The sequence below is a fragment of the Plasmodium malariae genome (genome assembly GCF_900090045.1).
Source record: "Plasmodium malariae genome assembly, contig: PmUG01_00_25, whole genome shotgun sequence".
Classification (NCBI taxonomy): domain Eukaryota; phylum Apicomplexa; class Aconoidasida; order Haemosporida; family Plasmodiidae; genus Plasmodium; species Plasmodium malariae.
The window spans coordinates 31,336-53,622 of record NW_021638297.1 but is presented as its reverse complement, the minus strand read 5'-3'; the positions used below and the strand labels follow the sequence as shown (position 1 = coordinate 53,622).

The following is a 22,287-nucleotide window of genomic DNA, read 5'->3' as shown; positions in this document are numbered from 1 at the left end:
GTATTTTTTAACACAATTTTTTATTTTAATTAATCTACCATGTTCAAAACTTATTTAATATATTCATATACTATAAATTTTACAAATATTTAACTAATATAAGTTTAATAAAAAAAAATATATATATATAAATAAATAGAGATAAATTAATTAATATGCCTATAATAAAACGTATAATTCAATAAACATACAGAACAAAATATAAAACAAACATATATAAAATAACCAATTTTAATCATTAAATGTTTATTCCTTTACTTATACATAGATATTAATAAGAAAACTCATGCAAATATAACTAAAAAAGATATAAAAATTATATTCTATGTTACTTGAAATTGTAGAACATACTATCAACCATAGATTGTAATGTATAATAATACTTAGATATAATAATATTTATAATTCATTAATAACACTTATTGTAATAAAATTATTAAAATTATTAAAATAAACAAAAATGTTGTTTACATTTCATCTTCTACTATTTAGAATATCATAAATATTCTTCACCTATTTGTGACTTACAAAAAAGTATTATTATTGATTAAACAATATATTTTATAATAATAAAAAGATTAAAAAGCAATATGAATAAACAATAATTATCATATATACTATCCTAAATTATATATTCTATAAAATTAATTTTCATTAATTTTCTTTTTTTTAAATATAATAATAGCTCTCATAAAGCAAATTTATCTTTTAATTAAAAAAAAAATTTTATGTGATACGATTGATCCAATTCATAATTCATTCGTTCTTTATATATAAACAAAAAAAAAAAAAAAAAAAAAAATATATATATATATATATATAACAGTATAAGTACATTTATTCACATTGTTTCTTCGATCGAAAAACAAGACACTTTTATTTTTAATTAAAAAGACTAATTCTACATTTTTTAATTACTTCATTAAATAGCAAATAAGATTAAAATAATATAATAGAGTATCGAGAATATATTTTTTATAATTACTAATATAAATTGACATATATATGAATGAAAATATATAAACTATTTTTTTATATATTTATATCAAGTTACATATATTTTTGAAAAAAATCTAGTTATTAGCAAAAACATATATGTAAAATAAAATATTATGCTAAACTGAGAAAACATTTTAAAATAAAATGTGTATGAAATTAAAACATTTAAATTTACAAAAAAATCATAAGTGTAGTTTTTTTCTGTTGAGAATCAAAAACTCCTGTCACCTGCAGATCTACTTATTATATCTGTTAAATTATATGTATGTTTGTTATTTGTGTGAAACATTTAGTAAATTATATATTTTAAGTGTTATAAAACACTATTTTACGTAAGGAATGTTACTCCGTATAATGAAATTTACTTTTTAAATGTAATAGGTTTTCATATATAACAGTTTTTCTTAAGATATAGAAAAGCCTTACTAAAACTATAATCCATAATATTTGTAATGGTACAAAAAATTTTAATATATTATTAACATTAAATGCGCCCCCCCCAATATTCCTAAAAACACTGAATAATAGAGCATATGATACTCCAACTACTAAATGGAAGACAAATAAAAAAAAAAATACCTCACGTTTTCTTTGTATACATTTTTTTATAAACTTTAAATCATCATTTCTACTATACCTAAGTACATTTTTATAATATATTTTGTCTAACATTTTTTTTCCATAATAGTTATCTACCCTATTGTATGCAGAAGATTTACATTTCCCAGCTTGTTTATAGCCTCCTAAATTATTTGATGTACATTTTTTTCGTAGTTTATTTTTTATATTGGATACTTTTTTATTATTATATATATTCACCTTTTCGTATACTACATTATTTGGAATAACTTCCGTTTTCCATAAGATATTTAAGCACACTTCCTTTTTATTCTTTGCTAGTAAACGATAAGTTCTTGTACATAATTTTTCATTACTAATTTTGTTCTCATTCAAATATTTACAAAAGTTACTCTGAAATAACAAAAGTAATATTCACGATTTAAAAACAAAAATAAATACAGTATAATAAGAAATATTAATAGAAACAAGAAAAACATAAAAATGAATAACAAAGGCATCTTTAATTAAATTATATCATACCAATTCACTATTAAAACGATGTATCCATGTTAAAAAGATAAAGGTCACAATTTTAATAAAATAGAATAACTTAAATTTCTTTTTCATAGTGTAGATATTTAATGTTGTACAATATCCTGTTAATAACAAATTACTGATAATAAATATCTTTTCAATGACAAGGGACACTAGATTTTTTTTTCATAAAAAATTAATAATATCTATATAATAAGTATAATACATTTTACTGTACAGAAAATGTAAGATAGCTATAAATTTTTATTATCATATTTTTATCATAGTGTTATTATTAAAATCTAAAATTAATTATAACATAATTTTGAAAATAATCAGAAATATTTAAAATACTTAATTTGGTTATTTAATATACTATGGTAATTATATAATTTTTTTATTAATCATTTTCGAAATAAAATAAAAATAAAAATTTCTTAATACTTGAAATCATTCATTTTATATAAAATACATAATGTATAAAATGTGGATAATACAATGTTCCGTATATTAAGAGAATATATGCTAATTTAATTTATATTTCCTTACTAATGTTTACTATTTGATAAACATTATATTGTGGAACAAACGATTATTATTTTTAAAAAACATTATCATAATATAATAATGGTAATAATAAAATAAAATGGAAATATTTTTACTAATTTTGTATAATTTTAATTTTAAATATCGTAATTTTTACGGTTTTTCTTATATTTGATAAATCAATATTATATGATACTTATGTATTAAAAAAATATGAATTTTATAATGAATTAAAAAAAATAGTGTTCATATATTTGTATCATATATTTTATAAATTATTATTTATAACTAGGTTTAATTTATTCCACTGCTTCTAAATGAAAATTTTTAAAAATTTCTTCTCTATATATTTTTTATTTTTATAAAAAGTATACTTTCTTAAGAAATATTAGTAAAATTTAAAGAAACAAAAAAAAAAATGGACATTAAAATTAAAATTGGTGTGAAAATCGTGTATACAATATAATAAAGTAATAGATATTTCTAACGAAATATATTTACCATTTGAATATTATATACGCGTTTTTAAATGTACATAATAAATAAAAAAATAACATAGTAATTTTGTAAAATTTATGATTTAGTAATTTTACTGCTAAAAATATTTGAACAAATAAATAATTTTTAGTTAATTCATTTACATATACATTATATTAAAAACAATTTTTAGAAATACAAATTAATGAACATAAAACTATATATTGATAAATAAATCTATAACAACAAAATTATTCTCTATTAGCATATTTACTTTTCTATATATTTTGGAGTAAGAAAAATTATAAATTACAAAAATATTATATAATTAATAATTTAATATAAATCAACTAATATGGAACTCAATTGTTTTCTCTTAAAATGTTTCTATTCTATGGATAAACTTAAAAAATTAAAAAAAATATATATATATATTTAAAAAAAATTAAAATTTTTCTTTACATATTGTTTTCAGTTAAATTCACTATATGACTAGTATTTGTGAAATATTTTATTTAGTTTCTTATATGTTTTAGTATATTTGGATTATGTCAATTTTTTACGTAGTTAATAATATAATGCATAATATAAGATAAACCAATTAAAATTTTACAATAACCTATATAGTAAAATTATTAAATAATTTATGGAAAATAAGTGCATATATTATAAAATCATGGTAAACATTTGCATATGAGCACAACTTTTTCCACATAGTAACATTCATTGTTTGTAAACATATTGAAGCGTTTTCTTAAAAAATAATTATTTATCTGTATGAATTATTAATGTTATTCTTAAATTTAAAAAATAGTACACAAATACTCTAACATCTCAGTAATACCTTAAATTTTCTTATTAATTATACATGCTAATAGACAATTGTATTCTTATATATATATGCATAATATAACTCAATAAATTACACATATATTTACCATTGTAACGTCTTTATATTTAATAAAAAATTTTATTGTATAATAATAAAACAAGTTAAATATAAAGCAATAATAAATTTCAATTTTCAAAATATTATTTTCATTTTTATACTAGCTATACCCCATTAAATATAAAAAATATTAATTTAAATATTAAATTTTTATTTAATCTAATTTATTTTATATTTTCAATATAATTCATATAGCGAAACGTAAGCTTTTTTCTTCTACATTAAAACAAAAAATACAAAAAAAGATCTCCTGTTATATAATTTGTCATATATTGTATATGCTTCATAATTTCGAGAAAGTTACATTAATACATTTTATACATAATATCTTCTAATCTATGATGAAACATGTTATTGTTTATAAAATAATCATATATATATATGTATAGTGCAAAATGGCAATAATTCTTTTATTCAAATACAAAATATTAAAATTGAATATGTTACTTATAAAATACTTATGACTAAGTGCAAAAGTATATCATATTAACAATTTTTTAATGATGAACATGAGGCCCTTAAATCTAAATAAATCCAAGTTCCTGTAAGAAATTCATTAGTAATCACAATCATGAGAAAAAGAACTACTCATGTTAAAAGACATGAAATTATTTATAAATTTTCAATAATTACATTAACAACTATTACAGCATTTTTCTTATTTTTTTTGTTCTGCTAACATTATAAATTATTCCAATTAAAATAATAATTGAACTTTCATAATCTCTCTAATTTATTAGGACATAAAATTATTATTTCAGTAGTGTTGCATTTATGAATATGTAATTCTGTTTAAGCTACTTTTCCTCATCTGAACACTTATATGATATTCATTACGAAGAATAGTAAATTCATGGGAATGCTTAGATGAATACAATGAACATATAACGTCAAGTAGTTTTGAAAAAGGTTAGATATATTATTACGGCAGCAAGTATTATATAACATATCATACGCATAATTTTATACAGAAAAACTATTATTTTATTATATATTTATAATTCCTCACTTATACTGTAAAAAAAAAAAGAAATTTGTTAAAAAGTCTTAAGTAATAAATATATTTTATAATATTTTTCTAATAAATATTATTCTATATAAAAAAAATTATCTTTTTTCTTCTGAGCAAAATATATATAATGTAACATAATACATTCACTTCGATTAAATAAAGATAAGAATATTTTTATTTTTAAAATATAGCCAACCGTGTACTCGTCTTATTACTTCTACCAATAGGCATTATAGAATTGAAGAACGTAAAAAATAGAACACAGTTATTTTTAATCTAATATATATATAATAATATAAAATTAACAAAATTATATTAATTTTAATATTATATGTTTATTTTGATTAGATACAAACATTTTTAACAGAAATAAAATTTAACGCACAAATATATATATTAGGCAACAATATTTAATTATATTGAAACAATAATTTATAATACAAAATGAAAATTATTAAGACATTCAAATCTACAAGAAAGCAAAAACATAATTTATTAATGTTCGTATGAAAATAATATTTTATACACATGTATATTAATAAAATTATATCAATAATAGGTATGACTATAAAGTATATAACAATAAAGATATTACATATAATACTTTTTATTAATCATTAATTTATATTAAAATACAAATTCCTTATTGTTCATTTTACTCTCTCATCAACTTAATTTTTTGGTATTTTTCCTTATTTCTTAATGTCTTATAAATCACTACTATAAGTATTACTGATATTATAATCATAAGTATGCTAAAAGTTATTATATGAATATATGGTCTTATTGCTTCTGGAACCATATTTTCTATAGGTTCTTTGAAATCTTTCCAGATATTATGTGTTTTAATATCATCCCAACTAACATTCAAAGACTCTATTCCATATAATCCGGGTATTCCTATTCCCAACAAGAAAAAAATAAAAAATAGAACAACTGCAAATCCATAACTTTTAAATTTTATTTTTTTTAAAGCTATATCACAAATTTTTCTGTTTTTTCCAAGAAATTCATCATAGTCTTTTTTCTTAATCCATATTCTTTCAAAATGGAAATGTTTTCCATCAAACATACTAGAATTATGATCCACAATTTCAGTATAGTATTGTTCCTTATTTAACAAATCTTTAATTGATTGTTTGTATTTTCTATAGGCATCTTTTTTATTATTAGATATATCTCTTTTTTGGTTCGTTTTATTATTACTTGAGTGTTCATTTAACCACGCATTTGTTGAATCATTATCCTGTTTATATTTTCCTAATAATCGATAATTTCTTACATCTAGTTTCCTGTGAAAGTAACAGTTCTCATCCAGAGGGTTATCAATTATACACTAAAAAAAGTAAGGTAATATTTATTATTCAATAGAATAAATAGTCTAATACCAAAAATTCATATACATAAATATAAAACAATACAAATATGAAAAACGTAAATATCTTTAAAATATATAATTGAAACAGCTCATGGTTAAAATTCCATACCAATGTTAAAAGGATATATGTAGAAATTTTTATAAATAGGGGTAACTTAATTTTTTGAAGCATTTTATAAATATTTATTATTTTAATTTATTCGACAGAAAACAAACTAATAAACATATGTTCTTAATGACAAAGGATGTTATATTTATTTAAAAATTTATTTTTATTATTCATAAATACATAATAAAATGTATGTAACTATGCTATATTTTTCTACATACGCAAAGTAAAATTACTTTAAAAATATAATATATTATTTTTGTCATAATATTTTTTAAAAAAACAGAACATTTATGAGAATGTAGTAATTCTAATATATTCATAAATATTTAAAATTTATAATTTAATTAATGTATAACACTAATTAATATATACTTTTTTTAATCAATTTCAGCATAAACAAGTATATTTGTGATTTCTTATTATATGTAAATATTGAATTCATCTAAAGAATGTAGAGAATATATATATAATGTATCTCTCTGTATGTTAAAACAATAATTACAAATTTAAGGATATTTTCTTATTAATAATTCAAAATTCTCAAACATTGTATTTTTGAAAAAAAATACTTATTTTAAATAAAATATTATTATAATAATAATATTATTTAATGATAGAAACTTTTTTCATTGCGTTAATTATAACAAGTGCATTAGATTCCAATTAACAATTATATTTTATTTTTTTATAATATTTTTTAAAATGTAAAATATATGCAGTACTTTATATATAAAGATATATGTATTCTATAAGCAAATAAGGTTTGATTTTTTATTTTTATAAATAATTTTTTAATATTACAATTTTTAAATAAGATCAAACTGTGTCACTATATTTAAATTAGAACTCTTTATATTTATGTACTTAGTTTTATAATTTTTTTTAAATTATGTATATAATTACTGGAAGTATTAATATAATAATATAAAGAAAAAGAAAAAAAATTGCCTAATGAAAAAATTTTTACAAAGATATTACATTATTCACATTAAACTAAGGATACTACAAATGAAATAAATTTACAAATAAAAATAATATATATAGTCTACAATATCTACATAACAAATAAGAAACGATAGCACTGTAATTTACTTAATTGTATGATTTAGTAATTTTTCTACTTTTATTTTTAGACGGATGCTTTTATATTTTATATATTTTTTATAGATAAATGAAGTCAAGAACAAATTTTAAACGATCAATATAATAAATAGGCATAAACATATAAACAGTAAATGCTTTATTGAAAATATATTTACCAATAAAAAAATATTGTAGTCCAATATATATATTTTGTAAGTACTATAACTATAACAGTGATAATTATGAAAACATGATATGCACAGAGAATTATTGTAATTATCTGATATATAATATTTTATTATTGTTCTCTTTAAAAACTTTTATTCTTACAATTGAAAATTAAATAACTGAGATAAGTTGAAAATATTACATATACTAATACTATTATATTTTTATAATTTAACATTATTAATACACTCATAGTACAACTTAATAAGACTCATTTATAACTAGCTTATATGTTTCCATACTTTTATCGTCTAACGTTTTTTCTAATAGATACTATTTTCATGTAAAATATAAGGAAACTTAGTTTTAAAATGAAATATAAAACATATATGTAAATATATTATAAAATTGGTTACGAAAAATAATTACACTAGAGCATATGATGGAGCTAAACAATTACTTAAAAATACAATTTTTCTAATTCAGTATCATTCATGATATCTAAATATTTTTTTCTCCAATTTCTTTAAATTAATCTATACTTTTCTATATTATTTATATTTTTGCTAAATTAAGTAATAACATATAGATAGATTATTATTCTTATATAATATTTAATTTTATACTTCTTTAATATGTAAAACATAAATGCAATGTTCTCTTATATATATATTTGTATTAACGTTTTATTATTATTTCATTCACTTGTAGATCCAATATTGTTTTTTGTAATATTAATTTCTGAATTTATTATTTTTACTAATGCATTGTGTTTTTAGTCCTAGTTTTCAAATATATAAGCATTTAAAGTAATTGTTATTTTTTCCCTCATAATTATTGTATAAAAGGCAATTAACATATTCTTACATTCACAACAGTAATTTTACAACATTTTTTTATTTTTTAACGATTACAAATTCTTCATATACTTAATAATAAATCATTACACTTATTTAATTAAAACATCTACGAAAATATATGGAAATTTTTCTAACAGACTTAGTTAAAACCTATGTAACCAAAAAGAAAATAAATGTACATATGTATTATTTAAAAAAAAATTACTTTTTTTTAATTTCATTTTGTTTAAGAAAAAAAGTGTTACCAATATAAATTATTTAGTAATTTTCAATATAAACTACATATATTTCTATGCTTCTATAATATAATATTAACTATTTACATAATATATTATTAGACATAAGAAAATGAGGAAATATAAATAAACAACACAGATTATTATATGAAAGACGAAAAAATATATTCTTTTTTATTATCCCTAATGATAATTTATCTTTTTCTATAGATATGAATGTATATAAAATTTTAATAATATGAAAAAAAAAAATTTTTTATGCATATTATTTGTTAATATTTGATTACATTTAACTCATTAATTTAAACTTTAAGTATTGTAAAAATTATAAAATATATATAGTGTATTTATAAATTTACCATATAGTTTATATTTAATTAATTTTTTAGATATAATATTAACTTTACAATTAAGATAAATAATAAATTGTTAAATAGTGGTCATTTTCATTTAACTGTGTATATTTAGAAATAATAAGTTATTGAACTATTATAAGTACCTGAAAATTGATAAAGATATTATATTGTAAATTTATATTTTATTTTTTATATCAAAAAAATAAAAAATAATAATCCTTTGTAAGGAATTTTACAATGTAAATTTTTTACAGTTTATTTATCATAAAACTTATTTTATATAGTGAATACTATGTTTGCTTTTATAATATATATATATGTACTACAATTAAACAAAATACATCTTCATCATGTCAATAAAAATAAATCAAGACATATTTTTTTTTATATTAATTGTAATCAAATATTTTTCAAATTATGTCAACAAATATTCATTTAAAACTAAAGAAAAATGAAAACATATAAAAAAGTGTTTTTATAGTTAAAATATAAATTAACACAAGCAATAAATAAAATTATATAAATTGTCCCACTTAATATTATTTATAACACACAAAGACATATTTTTCATACAAATATATGAAAATATACAAATATATCCAATAATTCGAAATATTCAATTTGGATAAAACGATACCTTAAATTACAAATTAAAAAATATTATATATTAGAATTCACAAAAAAAATAAGATTTATTTTTACTGGTGTGTATCCTTTAGAACAGGTATATGTATTTACACTTATAATCTTTATTCAACAATGATTATTCATATTATGATTACAATTCAAGTATTACAGTTAAGTGTTCATATTAAATATTTCATTACGCAAAGAAAAATATTAATTATTATTCATTTACCTTTTTCTGAACTTAATTTTTTCATATTTTTTAACTTTTTTATGGTAATAAACAACACCTAATATAATTGCAATGCCTAACATGAGGAAGCATATGCAGTATATTGACGTTCTAAATAAACTTGTTACATATAAGTTCGCATCCTTACCATTACTTTTAATAACCTTGAAAATCTCATTGAAAGGTGATGTCTTCTTTAACCAGTCACCCAATGTACTCACCCACTTTTTACCTCCATAACATGCGCTCACTATTCTAATTAACCCCTTTGCAAGTCCCAAACTACAAGAATAATCTAATATGATTGATACAGATAACAACAATAATAAAGATAAAGGTAAAAAAAATCGTAATTTGCGTTTTTTAAATATTATTTTTTTATAAAACTTATCACTAATTGTTCTGTTGTTTTTAAGAAAATCTACATAATCCAGTTCTTTGAATATTTTTTTTTCTAAATAAGAACATTTTTTTGTTACAAGTATACAAGATTTATTTTTCACATTTTTTTTATATCGTCTTGCATTTCTCGGTAGATTCTCATTGGATTGTTTCTTTTTTTCTAAGATGCATTTTTCATAATAAGATATATCATTTTTATCATTCACTCCACTTTGTATCTCTTCTTTTAAACATATAATACCCGCATCCATATTCTTCTTATATTTTTCCAGCAAACGATAATTTCTTGTAAATAATTTTTTATCATGATTGTAGAATTTAACCAAAGATCTGTTATGCGTACTCTGAAAAAACAAAAGAAAAATTTATCATTTAAACAAATGAATAATTTCACAATAAAAAAAAGTATTAACATATATAAAACATTAAAAACATAGTTAATACAAATATTAGTATATAACTTTATCATACCATATAAGTACACAAATGATATATCAAACTTAAAAATATAAATGTAGAAATCTTAATAAATATCATTAACTTAATTTTGTGTTCCATGTTATAGAAATTTTAAACGATAATATAAAGAGAAAGAATAAAATTAACAATAATACAATATTTGTTGTATGATAAAAGACACTATTATTTTTTATTTAATTTGTTTTTTATTTTTTCGTAAAGTCATTATAATATTTATATAGTGTAATTTTTTTTACAAAAGAGATAAGGAAAAATAGCCATAGAAATAACTAATAGTGTTTTTATCATAATGTTATATATAAAAAAATAAACTTAATTAAAATTATATAAATTGAATTCATTAATAAATATTCTAAATTAATATAAAAATTATTTAATACAGCAGAATAATTATATAATTCTTTATTAATTTTTTTCACAATAAGAAAAATAATATATATATTCCATTTTTATTATATCTACATAATGAATTTTTATGGATTAAAGAAAGTAGGGAATATAAATAATGCACTGTTGCGTATATTCATAGAATAACTGCTAATTTTAATTATGTATTCCTATTAATATTTCTAATCTGATTAACATACCAATTTTGAAAACAGACTATTATAGCCAAAATATATTAAATAGTATTAAAATATAATATTTCTAATATTAAATGAAAAAATCAATTTTTTATGATATATAAATTGTAATGATATCTTTAAGTACTAATTAAATATATGAATTCTTTTGTAGTCTACAATATGTTTAACATATAAAAATTATGACATAATAAATAAACTATGAAAAAAAATATTTTTAAAAGGTAAATAAATTATAATTAATTATTTTTGTACAATAATATTAAAAAAGTATAATTTTTAATTAATTCTAATTTGTAATATTATTTGTAAATGAAATATTTTAAAATTCTTCTGTTTAGTTTCTTTTGCTTAATTAAATATAAATTTTTATTAGAATATCAATATAGTAAAGAAAAAATATCTATCATTGTCTAAAACGTACCAATATCCTAAAAATAAAATTTTTATTATATATAGGTCATTTCTGGCACTAATATTATTATTTTTTATATGTATACATATAACTATATATTTTTAAGTAATTTATTTAAAGAATAACTAAATCAACAATTACTTTAGTGTAACAATATTATAACATATGTACTATAGTATCATTTATTGGAAAAACATTATACTAAAAAAATTATTATTTTCCTACATATGTACCTTATATAAATTATAAATATAAAAACATATTTTGAATATTTCCTACAAAATAATATTAACACATATCCAAAATCTTAAATACAAATATGTATAATTTATGTAAAAGTATATATCTTCATAAAATGTAATATTTTTAATATTAAATAAAAAATTAAATATTAAAAATTAAAAATTTTTTATTAGCAAAGCGATCAATTACTTTGTGCATATATTTCCAAATATGTATCTTAAGATATTTAAGTCCCTGTATATTTTCGCATAAAAATAAAATTTTTTGTATTTTTCATAAAATAAAAAATATTATTTCAATTATATATATACCGAATGGTTAGTATATCAAATATTAGTTTTAATTTGGAGTTCAAAATGAATTTATGGAAAAACGCTTTTAAAAAATTATCGTTTAATAAGGTAAGAATCTTATAAATAAATGCAGCCAAGAACGATGCAATATATTCTTATTTTATAAAAAATTTATAAAAATATATTAACATTTTAATGAATATATATTAACTCTTACAGCACTAGTGAAAGAACAATAACCATTATTCGAATTAACTTATGAGATTAAGTTTCTTTTACTTAATATTATATTATTAAAAAGAGGTAGATTATATATTTCAGAAACATTTCTGTTTCTTAATATAAATTATGTATCTTTTTGCACATAAGTTACTTCTACTCATGAGGTAAATAAATACATAAATCAAAAATTTCAAGTAACACAAATGTATATATAATTATTCATATATAATTATGTTACTAGAAGAACTACATTTATAATTAAAACATATTCACATTTTATTTAACGGTTAAATGAATATTATTAATAATACATCATTTATTTTTACTAGGGTAGTTTTTTTTTTAGACAGAACAAAATGTGTAATCGTAGCATAATACAATCCAATATTGGACTAATGTTATTTCAATAATTATACTAACTGGATTTTTTTTTATACAGATATGTATAATTTTGTTTCCTTATAGATATTTAGGTAAAGTTTATAAAAATTTTTTATATACAATAATTACCTAAGATAATAAAATAATAAATCGGTGCAGATTTCTTTACATAATTATAAAGCTTCACGAATTCTAAAACTAATAATGTGGTATTCATAATTCATTCTTAAAAGTAATAAAATAATGTTATATATTTAAAATGTCACACAAAAACTATACAAAAAAATCTAAGGAACTGATAAATAAATGATTACATGAAAGTAAATTTTAAATATTCATTTACTATAATAATTGTTTTAACAAAGATTATTTGTTTAGTTCAAATTTTATTAAAAAATAGACTTGAAAAAAAAAAAAATTGAATTTTGTTTTCTTAAATGAAAAACACCATTATATATATAATTTGAAAGTAAAACATAATAAGTAGATCTTAAAACGCAATCAAATAATTAAATTAAACTATAAAAAAAACAATGAAATGCATGATTCATAAAAATATAAATCACCTCGCTACATAAGTCAAGTTGAAGTAGAGAATATTTTATATGTTAAATTAAATAATTCTTTTTTTATTATAATATTTATTTATATAAATCGTGTATACATATAATTGTTCATATAACAAACGTTATATTGTGAATATTGAAAATTTTACTCTCACATTTTTATGAAGCATAAGATATTAATATATATATATATATATATCCTAAATTAGAGTATTAAATTATCATAGAGAAACTGATGATAAGATAAACAAAAGTATAAAAATAAAAAAACTATTATAAATGATTACTATATAAATATATTTGGCGTTTCTTACTCTTGTATACCAACATATATTTTTATATTATATAGATTTCATTATAATATATTTTGTATAAAACTTGACACTTTTTCAAGCATATAATTTTCTTAAACATAAAGCAAATTTTTAGTAGTTCAATGAAAAGCGCGTTTTTTTAGATAATTATATTTATTATAACTAAGATTTAACTTCATTTTTCCTCACTTCAATTACATATTTTAAGAATTTTACCAGAGTATAAATAATCACTGAAACACTTAAAATGGATAATAATAATGCAATGAACTGTGATTTTTCACGTATCCAACCTAAAAAACTATTTGTACCTTGTAATGTAATAAGTTCCTTCCACGTGTCAGAGAAAAATTGTGATAAAATATATAGTACCATTGCTGTTAAAAAAAGTATTGCTGGTAGAGAAAATATCAAAGCTGTTTTTATAAATACAGAACGTTTTAAACTTTTTTTCTGCGTATGATCTGTACATTTCCTATATATATATATAGTACAAAATACCCTGTATAATAGTTTTTCAAAAAAAGCATCTATTGCTGTATATGGCTTACATATAAAAGACATATATTTCTTAACTAATGCTTTGTCTGAAAATTTTGAACTACATTTTTTTTTGGATGCACTTCTTTCACCACAATCTGATTCACCAACGTATTTCTTATTTTCTAAATAATAATTTTTCTTTAGGTCTAATTTATATTTGAATCCCAAATTGATTGTTTTATTCTTAACTTTTGATAATATTCTATTATTTCTTGAATTTAACATGCTACTTATACAGTTTCTATAGTATAAAGATTTATCAGAATGACACTACAGAAAAAAAAAAATATATTCATGTTGTATTTAACGTGATATGTTTTCTTACACTTAAAGAAAAATTTCCGTTAAATACATATATATATATATATATACATACATATATAACGTAAAATATTAAAAATATAAATGAAATTATCTAGAATGTAATAGTGATACCAAATTATTAACATAAGAGAGAATGAAATTAAAAATGATAAATATTATGGTTTTAACGGAAATAAAATAGTTACTATTCCCCTTCATTTTTTCATGATTAATTGTTATAATATATTTATACATGTAAGAAAATAGGCTTCATATTCGAGAAACGTCGTTGAAAAATATTCTCTTTTCATTTGTTATTTTAATTTATCATATTTCTTTTCCTTAAATAGTATCAAATTTTTTAAATAAAACACAAATATTAATAATAGAGAAATGTCAACACTATAAAGGCATTTCTAAATAACTCCATTGATTTTATTTATAAAAAAACATCAATTAAAATAAATGTGCTAGAATTAATTTTATTCCTAAATCTACTAATATATATATACACTATTCTGATTCGTCTTATAGAACAAATATTAAATGCTGCTGTTAATTATCTTAAGAAAAAAAAAAATATTTCTCCGATTCTTAAAATTTTCGTTTTATATATAAGATATAAAAAATCCGCTATATAAATGATCACATTAATATACATCGAAAATATAGCAATTGAAGTGTCTAGATTCGTATAAATAAACGTAGTTTTGTGCACTTATTAAAAGATCTTAAATTACTATATAGAATATAATTCCTTTAATATACTGAAAAAAAAAGAAGAAACTACATATTTTTGTTATAGTAAAAATTATAAAGTTGCATCTGATATATACTTGAATTTTTATAATGTTCATGCATTTTTATTGTAGAAGTTTCATTGGAGGATTGAATTAACATACAAACTTTTGCATTTTAAGAAGAAAACTCAAAATTATCTGTTTTATAGGTTTTCGCCATTTTATTATTAGTATTACATGATAATTTTTATATAATTATAAAATATATATATTATTTATTATTGTTAAAAATTAATACACTATATGAGTTCACTTATTTATATAATTTTTTATATCTTGTTAAAATAATGCAAACTTATAAGTTATAAAAAAATAATAATATTAAAAAAATAAGAGAAAAGAAAAATATAAAAGTAAATTTAATTAAAAAATATACTTACCAATTATGAAATTTAAAAATAAATTCCAATATAAAATAATTTTACATTAAATAATTTTAGAAAAACTAATTCAAGCTATATAAAATATCCCTTTTAATAATTTTATAAGTAAAAGAAGAAAAACTAATATCCCAATATTTTCATCCATTCCTATTTTTAGCATTTGATGACTTCAGCTAATTATAAAAATATTATATATTAAATAAATTATTTTAATTATAAATAATTAATTGGTACTAATATATCTAATTAAGTTACTGCTATAAAAAATCATTAATTGAAAATAAGAGAAAAGAATTATAATAATTTTAAATATATTATATAACACATATTACTATGCAACACTGCATAAAATAAGGTAATAATTTTTTTATTTCATGCTTTTATATGTATATACATTTATGTAATTGCACCAAATGATAGTATTAAATTCATTCAAAAGAATACATTATTATGGGGAAAAAAATTTCGAAACACTATAAATAGTGTAAATAATAAATATGTATGTTTTTATAGTTATGTATAAGTGCATGACATCTAGCTAGTTTAATATAATAATGAAAACAAAACAAAACAAAACAAAATATTTAATTCACAATTTCATTAAGCGAATAGTAAATCTTCATTATTTACAAAAACAAAAATTTTCTGAAACCAATGCATTAATTTTAACTAGTTTCCTATTTCATCTCCTCCTACTTCTATTACATAATTTATAAATTTTACCAGTATATAGATTACCATGGTGATACTTAATATAAATAACGACAATAAAAAAGCTTGCATTTCAGATTTTGTCATAAATCCTTGAAAAGATTGACTACTTTCCCCCAACACTAGATTACCTAGCGGAGGACAAACTAACAAAAGTAATGAAAGTACTGTAACAAAAATTATTGACGGTATAGCAAAAGTTAAAACAGCACTCTTACACGCTGAAAATTTCAAATTTTTTTTTTGGATAGAATCTGTACATTTCCTATATTCATATATTGCAATAAATCCTTTATAAATTAATTTTTCAAATATTTTATCTATTTCTACAAATGGTTTACATAATACATATATGCTCTTCCTCAGTAATTTTTTTTCCTCAAATCCTGAATTATTTTTAGTACTGCCCTTTCCATTGTATTCCGCTCCAGTACTATTACCATAATTTTTTAATTGACAATTTTTTTTTTTTTTTTTTATATCGTTATATCCATTTCTATGTAAGTTACGTTCTAATGAAACCTTTATTTTTTCATTGTTAAATTTTGATAATAATCTATATGTTCTTGAATATAATGATATATTTTGAATAGTTTTCATACCTAAAATTTGACCAAAGTTATGCTACAAAGAAAATAAAATGTTTTAATTTTTTATAGTTTGATATATTTTTCTACGCACAAAGTAAATATTTTGTTTCAGTTGATATATGTGTATATATAACATGAATCATCATAAAAAATGGAGAAAATTTTCTGCAATGTTATAATTATACCGCATCACAGAAATAAAAATATATCCAAACCAAAAATATAAGTATAATATTTTTAACTATAATAAAAGATATCATTTTATATTCATTCCAAAATTATTTTGTTTAATGTCTTTAAACATGTAAATAATTTACAATATATTTACAAAATCCTAATAAAAATATTTTTTCATTTCCTTTGTTATTTGATTCTATGCATTGAAAGAGTAATAAATTCAGAAAAAAAAAAATAAAAATAGAAATTTTAAAAAAAAATAATATAAAAAAAATTTTAGTAAATATTTCAATAAATTTATTTATTAAAAAATAAACATTAATTATAATAATTTTTAGTAGCCCTAATTTTATTAATAAATGTTGAAAATATATTTACATTTTAGCTTTTTAATAGAGTAATACTAAATTTCATTGTTAATACATTTCAAAAAAAATAAAATAAATTTTTGGTTTCCTTATGATTTTAATTTATATATAAAACAAAACAGTTTATGTGATAAGAATAAATATATTATCACATAACATTAATATAATTATTATTATTTTGATAAAAATCCTGTAAATAACATCAGTAATTTTTACATATTTTTTATTTAAAAACCGTAAATTTCACATATAATATATAATTACAATGACAGTAATGTAAGGAAAAAATAAAAAAATACAATTTTTTTTTTATCGTATAAATTATGATCCAAGATATGATAAACGCCTTTGCATATGTAAAAAGGTTAAACATTCTTTTCGTAAAAATAAGATTGCAAGATGTAATTCAGATACAAAATTTTGGTATTTAAATAACACAATCCAAATTGCTGAATTTAAACATTTGTAACATATTAATAAAAGAAATATACAGTAATTTATATATAATTTAAAAAAATGTATTTTATTTATCATTACCAATAATGTATGCACTAACTGTGATTATTCAGTTATTTATAAATATATTTTTTTTAGTTATATTAAAATATTATATATTTAAAAATTTTGCGGAAATATTAGCGTTAATAAAAAAAATATAAAAACGTATTTAGCAAAAAATTCTTCTTAGTAATTTAGATAATTCAATGGGAAATTCCAAAAATATATAACGTAAAAAAAAAATGTATAATAATTTACATTTAAAACGTTCTATAAGTTATTATATAGTATATTATACAATAAAACATATAAAAATTTTTAACATATTAATTTTTTTCCGAAAATTTTAAAAAAGGAAAAAACTTGTTAATTATTTTTTATTAATTTATAAATAAATTCTACCCAAATTAACATATTTAAGTATAACCATTATTTATGTAATGTATATAAAATAAATGAGACGCTATATTGAAATATGCTTAGAAAATTACATATATGTGTATATCAATATTTTTATTCGTTTCTGTTCTTTTCACTTATAGTCTTGAGTTAATTATGAAATTATTAAATATTAAATATATTATTTTAATAATATAAATAATAAATTGTTACTAATTTTTTTAATTAAATTAATCTCCTTAAAAAAAATAGTTTATATAAAAACAATATAAAAAAAATAATTTAATTATAAGCGCTATATATAGTATTACTCTAAGAGAAACAGTATTAAAATAAGGTATTTATATATTTCGCGATTTCATAATTATATAATATATAAATCTATTATAAATATAGTTATAATGAATATTAGTAAGATAATTAGTCCTACACCTTCGAGAGATTCTTACGTTATCATATATTGCATATTTTAATTTATATAAAAAATATAACGTATTACCTTATTTATTAATACTATATCTTATTCAGATTACTTAATCAAAGAAGTTAGATAAAACTATAATCTTTTATCTAATCAATAGTTTTTAAATTATCATGTCAAGTATATGGTTTGACATTTTAAGGATCATTCCTTTTTCTCCTAAATTTTATTTTTAATGTTATGATTATTAAAAACATTTATATCAATCATAATTAATTATACATTTTCATCCAAATGGAAATATCATCTATAAAAAAATTTCAATTTTTAGCTAAATAAATATTCTTCCATTGAATAAAAGGATATATCACACATTAATAGGTTTAATTTATAAATATTTATTCATATGTATTTTTTGTATATAGGAAAATATTTTAATTAATATATATATATGTATATATTAATCCATTAATTTTTTTATATCTTTTTAATATGGTATCATTTATAGTATTCATTTATCTTAATTAAAACCTTTATAATAGTAGTTCATGTTTTTTCTAATATATACCGTTATTAATATTATATAACGGTGGAGTATAGCTTTTTTTATTTTATAATTTAGTTTAAAATAATATGATGTCATAACATATATATTTAAATTCAAAATGTTATTATATTACTGTTTCTTTAAGTAACATTTTTAGAATGATCTTTACTGTACAGAAATTTCTTCTTGTCCATTACTTTATTACTGCTAATAATTTTATTAAAATTTATCATTTCAGGATTCATCTGCAATTTTTCTTACAGTGACATATTTTTCATTTAACTATAGTATATAATTGGTACCTATTTTATGTCTCAATTTCCTATGGCTAAAAAATATTTAACAAATTCATAGTTTATACTGTTTTATATATAATTATTCAATATAATGTTAATCAAAAAAAAAAAACTTTACTAAATTAGACCATCATAAAATTAATGATTCATTAAATACATGTAACAAGTAGAACTAATATATGTAAAATAAGATATTTTATTTACTAAATATTTTGGTCTTTTTTTATGTATATATGCTTTAAGCGAACTCATTCAAATCCATCTAAAAATAAAAAATTGTATGTTATATTATATAATAGAAAGTAATATTAACTATATAATGTATGTAATAATAATGTGTAAATATTAATAATATTAATAAGAAAATTAGAGTTTATATCACAATAAAATTGTTAATAAAAAGAGAAAAGCTGTTTAAATTTATATACTACTATAAAATATCCTAAAAATAATTTACGCCTTTTTATACTTTTATAAAATATTAAGTATTAATTAAACAAATTATTTCATCATAATAAAAAAACATCAAAAAAAAAAAAAAATAATTAAAAGTAATTACCATATATATTATTTTAAAATTATCACATAAAATAATTTATTATGTTTCAATGGTTTCCTTTTTGAAAATTTATTTTTAGCTTACACAAAGTATCTTTATATTACATGTCAATTTAGACATAAAAAATTAACTCTATGGAACCTATAATTAATTAGTTTTGTTCATTTAAACAAAATAAAAGTTATAACTATATAACTACATTCAAATTTCTTGATTTTTCATATTAATCAAAAGACACATTTACTTTTAATTTGATACAAATAATACACTATTTTAATTTCCTCACCAAACATTTATTTAGTTGAATACAAGATAGAAAATTATGAACACTATATTTTACAGTAAGAAACAAAATTCACACATGATGTCAACAAAATAATATAAACTGTTATTATCTGTATTAATTTTTAAGCACATATAGTATTTTTCATAAAAATATAGTTATATACAAAAATATATACGTAAAACAAAATAATTTATTAAAGATTAAAAATAATGTAATAAGCAAAGAAAAGGAAATTATAACATTTAAATCAACAAAGCAAATAGTAGCGTTTATTTTTTTTATTGCATATCAAAATGGTCAGCTAAGAGAAGAAGTATCGTTTAAATATAAGCAATTAAATGTATACTTATTATTTGTGTATATAAAATGGGAACGTATAGATATTAATCTTTATAAAAGACTACTTTACGGAAAGAAGGATATGCCGTATTATATATATCATCTTTTATGCGTGTTAACTTTGTATATGTTTGAAATTTTTTGTAAAAATAAAACATACTTAGTATAACTATATACATGAATATCACAAATCCTAGAGTTGATAAATGTAAAGGATCAAATAACTTTAAAACATTTAAATAATTTAATTTTTCTAAAACAATTAATAGTATTCCAAATAATATATGGAAGCTAGCTAAAACACAAATCTGAAATACTTTTTTTTTCATACTTTTTCTTAAATACTTAAAATCAGCATTTGCCATATAACTAACTAAATTTTTATAATATATTTTGTCTAGCTTTCTATTTTTTACTGTGATTGCCGTGTTAGTAATAGATGATTCCTTTTTTTTGTATTCTCCATTATTTTTCATTTCCTTCTTTATACATTTAATATTTGAATGATTTTCCTTTTTATGTGCCGCCATCATTCGAGACAAACTCACATCTAATTTTATAATAAATTTGCTATTATCATATGTGGATCTCTGATAAGGGCTCAAAAAAAAAAAATATATATTTGTTATTTAAAAAAATATGCAATATCTTGCTTAAAAAAAGAATTAATAAATATAAAATTTGAAAAATATGGAAAATACAAATATAATTAAATAATATAATCATACCATGTCATTGTTAAAATGACATATCCAAAATAAAAGGATAAATACAGCAGTTTTAATTAATAAATATTTCACAAAATTTTGCTCCATGATACATTTTCTTAATATTTGAATATATTCAGAATGAAAAATAATTAGCAATGCTGTAATATACACCAAATATAGAAGGATGCTACTTTCAATATTTTAATTTTATTTCAACATTTCATATATTTTCATAAATTCTCACTAAAATGTGAGGATAATATATTGCATAGTATAAAAAAATTTAATTTAAAAAAATAACTTAAAATATTTATCATTATGTTTTTT

The 22,287-nt window shown here is 18.4% G+C and overlaps 5 protein-coding genes and 1 pseudogene across 6 annotated transcripts; all 6 read right to left on the bottom strand.

Moving 5' to 3' along the window:
- Window positions 1–1,341: 1,341 nt before the first annotated feature.
- On the bottom strand, window positions 1,342–2,187 carry PmUG01_00047000 (Plasmodium exported protein, unknown function; the record flags this gene model as incomplete). Its single annotated transcript, XM_029003777.1, has 2 exons — window positions 1,342–1,971; window positions 2,101–2,187. 2 exons carry the CDS (start codon window positions 2,185–2,187, stop codon window positions 1,342–1,344), a joined length of 717 nt encoding a protein of 238 aa, XP_028859008.1.
- Window positions 2,188–5,733: 3,546 nt separating this feature from the next.
- On the bottom strand, window positions 5,734–6,628 carry PmUG01_00046900 (fam-m protein; the record flags this gene model as incomplete). Its single annotated transcript, XM_029003766.1, has 2 exons — window positions 5,734–6,414; window positions 6,566–6,628. The coding sequence occupies 2 exons, from the start codon at window positions 6,626–6,628 to the stop codon at window positions 5,734–5,736; spliced, it is 744 nt and encodes a 247-aa protein (XP_028859007.1).
- A 3,498-nt stretch (window positions 6,629–10,126) lies between these two features.
- Window positions 10,127–11,090, bottom strand: PmUG01_00046800 (fam-l protein; the record flags this gene model as incomplete). The annotated part of the gene is made up of 2 exons (XM_029003755.1): window positions 10,127–10,876; window positions 11,004–11,090. The coding sequence occupies 2 exons, from the start codon at window positions 11,088–11,090 to the stop codon at window positions 10,127–10,129; spliced, it is 837 nt and encodes a 278-aa protein (XP_028859006.1).
- Window positions 11,091–14,201: 3,111 nt separating this feature from the next.
- On the bottom strand, window positions 14,202–14,795 carry PmUG01_00046700 (annotated as a pseudogene). Its single transcript has one exon. A coding segment is annotated over exon 1 (594 nt).
- Window positions 14,796–16,728: 1,933 nt separating this feature from the next.
- On the bottom strand, window positions 16,729–17,620 carry PmUG01_00046600 (Plasmodium exported protein, unknown function; the record flags this gene model as incomplete). The annotated part of the gene is made up of 2 exons (XM_029003744.1): window positions 16,729–17,394; window positions 17,546–17,620. 2 exons carry the CDS (start codon window positions 17,618–17,620, stop codon window positions 16,729–16,731), a joined length of 741 nt encoding a protein of 246 aa, XP_028859005.1.
- A 3,674-nt stretch (window positions 17,621–21,294) lies between these two features.
- Window positions 21,295–22,065, bottom strand: PmUG01_00046500 (Plasmodium exported protein, unknown function; the record flags this gene model as incomplete). Its single annotated transcript, XM_029003733.1, has 2 exons — window positions 21,295–21,840; window positions 21,979–22,065. The coding sequence occupies 2 exons, from the start codon at window positions 22,063–22,065 to the stop codon at window positions 21,295–21,297; spliced, it is 633 nt and encodes a 210-aa protein (XP_028859004.1).
- Between the last annotated feature and the right edge of the window lie 222 nt (window positions 22,066–22,287).